Raw genomic sequence first — 1,088 nt, 5'->3', positions numbered from 1 at the left:
TATCAACTCGATCTTTGCCTCTCCCAAGGGGCAAGATGGCAATGGAATACAAATATACAAATCTCTCTCTCTCTCTCTCTCTTTGTTTTTAGGAATTCTAATCACACAAGTTTATTGTGAGTAATTTGTTGTGGATAAAAAGATGTATTAAAAACAATAAAATACAATATAATAAAAATAATATTTTTTTTTTTCAAAAACGATCAAAATACAAATTGTATAGTAGTACTACTTTTCCTAGGTTGAAAAAATACATTAGAAAATAGAAATACAACTCATATAATGTCGGACTATATAAACACCCATGGTTGGGGCTCATTCATACACGTATTTCCAAAACGCTACCAATTTCTAAAAACAGAAACTCTCACCATCTTTTCGTCTGCTCTTCCCATTCCAAAATGAACAACCAAGAAGCTGTAAATGAATCCAAAGCGCCCCTTCTTCCTCTTGAAGATCCAGTTATACACAAGTCGCGAAGCTTCAGAACCACCGCACGCTCCATTTTCACGCCGAGCAATTTTTTCATTCTGTTGGGACCTCTGTTATGTGGTCTTATCTGCGCGTTTGTGAAGCTGGACGGGTCCGCCGCCGCCGCCGTCACTAGCCGGAATATGCTGGCGGTTATGGTGTGGGTCTTCGCTTGGTGGATGACGCAGGCGGTGCCGATGCCGGTCACCTCCATGTCGCCGCTCTTCCTCTTCCCTCTTTTTGGGATCGCCACGGCGGATGAGGTGGCGCAGTCGTACATGGATGACGTAATTGCCCTGGTTCTTGGCAGTTTCATTCTGGCACTCGCCGTGGAGCACTATAACATTCACCGGAGATTAGCTTTGAATGTGAGTACTGTTAATTCATATATATATATATATATATATATATATATATATATATATATATATATATATATATATATACTACTGGAAATTATAGAATTTCCGACCACCTGAAAGTGATCTCTTTTTCCGACCACTTTTGTATCTGGAAAAATCTTTGTTGCCTGACTATTTTTTGCTTTCTACTTTATGTTGGTCGGAAATTTCATAATTTTATACTTTGATGATATAACATGAGTTGAGTCTGATTGA

General features: G+C 38.6%; 1 protein-coding gene across 2 annotated transcripts in view; it reads left to right on the top strand.

Moving 5' to 3' along the window:
- Positions 1 to 401: 401 nt before the first annotated feature.
- LOC109167280 (tonoplast dicarboxylate transporter) overlaps positions 402 to 1,088 on the top strand; it is a 3,933-nt gene continuing 3,246 nt past the window's right edge. For both annotated transcript variants that reach the window (XM_019316294.1, XM_019316293.1), the window contains exon 1: positions 402 to 839. In XM_019316294.1, coding sequence (XP_019171839.1) covers positions 402 to 839 — 438 coding nt within the window. The remainder of the gene's footprint in view (positions 840 to 1,088) is intronic.

This window comes from Ipomoea nil, unplaced genomic scaffold (assembly GCF_001879475.1).
Source record: "Ipomoea nil cultivar Tokyo-kokei standard unplaced genomic scaffold, Asagao_1.1 scaffold3147, whole genome shotgun sequence".
In the NCBI taxonomy this organism is placed as follows: domain Eukaryota; kingdom Viridiplantae; phylum Streptophyta; class Magnoliopsida; order Solanales; family Convolvulaceae; genus Ipomoea; species Ipomoea nil.
The sequence above is the reverse complement of the archived record's forward strand: the minus strand, read 5'-3'. Positions and strand labels throughout refer to the sequence as shown.